The following is a 3,664-nucleotide window of genomic DNA, read 5'->3' on the forward strand; positions in this document are numbered from 1 at the left end:
CTGTTACTAAACCCTCTCCACCTCTGTTCCTCTCTGTGCAGAAAGCTGATCTGGCGGTGGCCGGCTTCACCATCACCTCGGAGAGAGAGAAGGTGATCGACTTCTCCAAACCCTTCATGACTCTGGGGATCAGCATCCTGTACCGGGTTCATCTGGTAAACTCACCTTCACCTTTTCTTTAGTTGTTCTTGACGTATATCAAACACATTATCATCTGCCTGAATATAAAAGCAACACTAGAAAGACTTGTACGAACCGCCCCGTTGGTGAAGTTTCATTATTTCTCCTCGCCTCTTGTGAAATCCATCACAGACTCTGTCATGTTCTGGTGTTGCCACAAGTTCTGACTTTGGTACATGGATAGAGGGACTGAAATCACACACACACAAAAAAAAAATCAGAAAAAGTAATGGAATAACTGATTGAATTTGTTGATTTGTTTAAATTTGTTCAAACAACAGGAAATACTTTGGTAAAGTCACAGTAGAAACTGTGAAAACAAGCTATAAAACAAACAAACAAACAAAAAAGGACACACACAAGTTCTTTAAGTTCTTTAATTTTTTTTCTTTTTACTTGAAAGAAAAACAGGATTGGACACATCCAGCATTAATCCACAGGTGTTATCAACACTAAAAAACACATGGTGACTCTATACTATCCATATTTTACTACATATATTTTTAATTTGTCTCCTTGTCGGTCTCCTTTCTGCTCCATATCAACTAAAAAAGTCTCTTAGTCCTCACTGAGGTACAAATGGTTTCACAATTACACTGAAAAAGACCATTTTTATTTTTTTATTACTTTTTTTTTTTTTGAGTACAAATGGTTCATTTTCGATGATTTTTTAAACATGAAACAAACAATACAGCGATTCCCATGAAACATCATCATTTGGCTGACTTTCCCAAAGCAACCACACCTTGTGGATGAGTAGTTCAAGGACTGTTGAAAATCTGAAGATTCTGTTTTTGCAGTTACTTGGTTAATGTTAAAAACATAGCATGCCTTATAAACCAACCTGGCAGGTTTAGTTCTTTACACATTCGTCCACCTTCACACGTTGCTCTGCTGCTCATTAGATGCTTTAATGCTCGTTTTATTCACCCGCTTGCTTTTTAAAGCTCCTGTTGATCTGCAAACAGCTGGTTTTTACTTTGCTTGTCACATATTAAATCGCTTGTTTGACTTCCATCATCTCATTTTATCATCCGTCACGCTGACCGACCTGTTGCTCGAGTGTATTTGCCAAGCTGGATGTTTGGGTTCCTTCGGTTCGGGTGGAGAAAACACGTTTCACAGACGGGCTTTGTGGTGTCTGTGGATTGTTGGCTGTACAGGAAAAAATGCCGTGTTTTGGTTTGTGGACGCTCAGCGAGAGCATTTATTTCTGCAGCCTCTCGTTCCGTCTGGTACCAGTACACCGTGCACCACTGCTCTCCAGTCGTTTCTGCAGTGAAGATGTTAGGAGACTCTGTAAACCGGGTTTCACTTGTCATGTATTTATTTCCTGCGTGGCTCCAAAACATGTTGCAGCAGCCTTCAGAAACTCCTGCAGGTTTAACTGAGCTGATTAAACACTTCCACAGCTGCCCGACTCTGAAAACTCACTGACAACACTCCTAAAGTCGCTTTGGGCTGGCAGGGAACGTTGTGCTGCAAGTTCTTTCAGTACGAATCGCTCAGTTTCCAGTAANTTATTATTTTTGGAACAGTTTGGGTATTTTGGACAATTTTTGATTTGTTTTGGACGAGTTTCAAGTTATTTTGGGCAAATTTAATAATTGCTGATTCATTTTTTTTTTTAAATTTTAGACTAATTTTGGACTTTTTTTTGCCCTTTTGGAGAAGTTTTAGCCATATCGGACACATCTTTTGTCATCTTAGGCAAGTTTTTGGAGCCCCTTGGAGATGAAATATTGAGGCACCGGAACATAAACAGTTAAAACCCTTTTGTAATGCTACAATCAAAGTGAAACCGTTAACACTGAGCTGCGAGTAAAAGTTGGCCTTCGAGGGCAGAATCACAGAGAATATCATTACAGAAAAACATTATGCTGTTGTGTACGACATTAAAGTGTTTCGTGAATGTAATTGACTGGAGCTCATTACAGAATAGATTAGAAGCGTCAGCAGCAGAACCACAAGCCTGTACACCTACTTCTACATTCACTTTGTTTTCTCTGATTTGTTCAAAAAAAAAAACTTGATTATTTAGTTGTTGTCTGTTTGTCTTCACCTGATGGCCAGTTTGTCTTTCATGTCCTCCTCCCATCATGACCTCTTCTTTCCTCGTCTCTCCTCCTCTGGGTTTTGTGTCTCATTTCCTCTCAGATCTCTACTGACCTCCTCCAGTCTCTCCTCCTCCTCCTCCTCCTGTTGTCTCTGCTTTGATGTTGACTTGTTTATTTCCTCTCCCTCAGTCCCAGCTCTTCTTGTCTTTCTCACGCTCCGCCGGTGAACCCGAGCACAAAATGAAAGTAAAAATTGGTTCAAAAATATTTAAGGATTGTACAAAATGACTCAAAATGTGCCTCAGATGATTTAACACTGCTCAAATTGACAAGAACATTGTCCAACATCAAAAATATTGTCTGATATAGCACAATATTTTACCAAATGACTTAAAAAATGTGGAAAATGGCTCCAAAAAGTGTCTAAAAGTAACAAATGATTGTCCAAAATGACACAAACCTGTTGAAAATGCCTCAAAAATGTCCAAAATATCTCAAGACTTTTTTCCAAAATAAGTCAAAATTGGGCTAAAATGACTCAAAATTGGTTGAAATTATTTATAAATTGTCCGACATCACAACTCAAAATGTGTCAAAAACAACAAAAAGTTGTCCAAAATCATTTCAAAACTTATTTATAACGAAAACTTGCAATTGCTAAACATGAACAGAAACTTGCCCAAAATGATTTGACATGGTTTAAATGAGCCAAAGATTTGTCCAAAATGATTCAAAAGGGCACAAAATTACTCAATAATTGTCCAACATGACACAAAAAAAAATGTAATTTCCAGTATCACAAATCTTGTTCAAAATGATTCAACATTGATCAAAATGAAACAAAAAAGTGTTGGAAATGAATCAAAGTTTGTCTAGAACAACAATTGTTTGTCCAGAATGACTCAACATTGCTCAGAACGACTTTTGTTTCGATTTTTAAACCTTCTAATTGTTAAATATGAACAAAACTTGTCCAGAATGAATTAAAATGGTTAAAAAAGACTCAAAAATGACCCAAAGTGATTTTAAAATTTATCTAAAAGAACCCAGAACTCATCCAAAATGAAAAAAAAAAAAAAGGTTTAAAATAATTTCAAAACTGTTGAACAGGACTTTTTTTTTCATGATCTCAGTTCATTTATGGTGTGTTTGTCTTCACCTGATGGCCAGTTTGTCTTTCATGTCCTCCTCCACCACTTCTTCTGTCCTCGTCTCTCCTCCTCTGGGTTCGTGTCTCATTTCCTCTCAGTCCTCCGCTGACCTCTTCCAGCGTCTCTCTGCTCCTCCTTTGATGTTGATTTATTTGTTGATTTATTTATTTATCTCGACGCCTCTCCCTCATTTCCAGTCCGTGTTGTTTTTCTCACGCTCCGCCGGCGAACCTGAACGCACCTCAACCCATCCCTCCATCTGCTGCACAGTCTATC

The 3,664-nt window shown here is 38.1% G+C and overlaps 1 protein-coding gene across 1 annotated transcript in view; it reads left to right on the forward strand.

The window, feature by feature from the left end:
* LOC103360366 (glutamate receptor ionotropic, kainate 5-like) overlaps nt 1-3,664 on the forward strand; it is a 154,338-nt gene that overhangs the window by 88,944 nt on the left and 61,730 nt on the right. Inside the window, exon 12 of the mRNA XM_008286087.1 lies at nt 42-155. Within this exon, the coding sequence (XP_008284309.1) occupies nt 42-155 (114 nt within the window). The remainder of the gene's footprint in view (nt 1-41; nt 156-3,664) is intronic.

Source organism: Stegastes partitus, unplaced genomic scaffold (genome assembly GCF_000690725.1).
Source record: "Stegastes partitus isolate 25-593 unplaced genomic scaffold, Stegastes_partitus-1.0.2 Scaffold431, whole genome shotgun sequence".
NCBI classification, from domain to species: Eukaryota; Metazoa; Chordata; class Actinopteri; family Pomacentridae; genus Stegastes; species Stegastes partitus.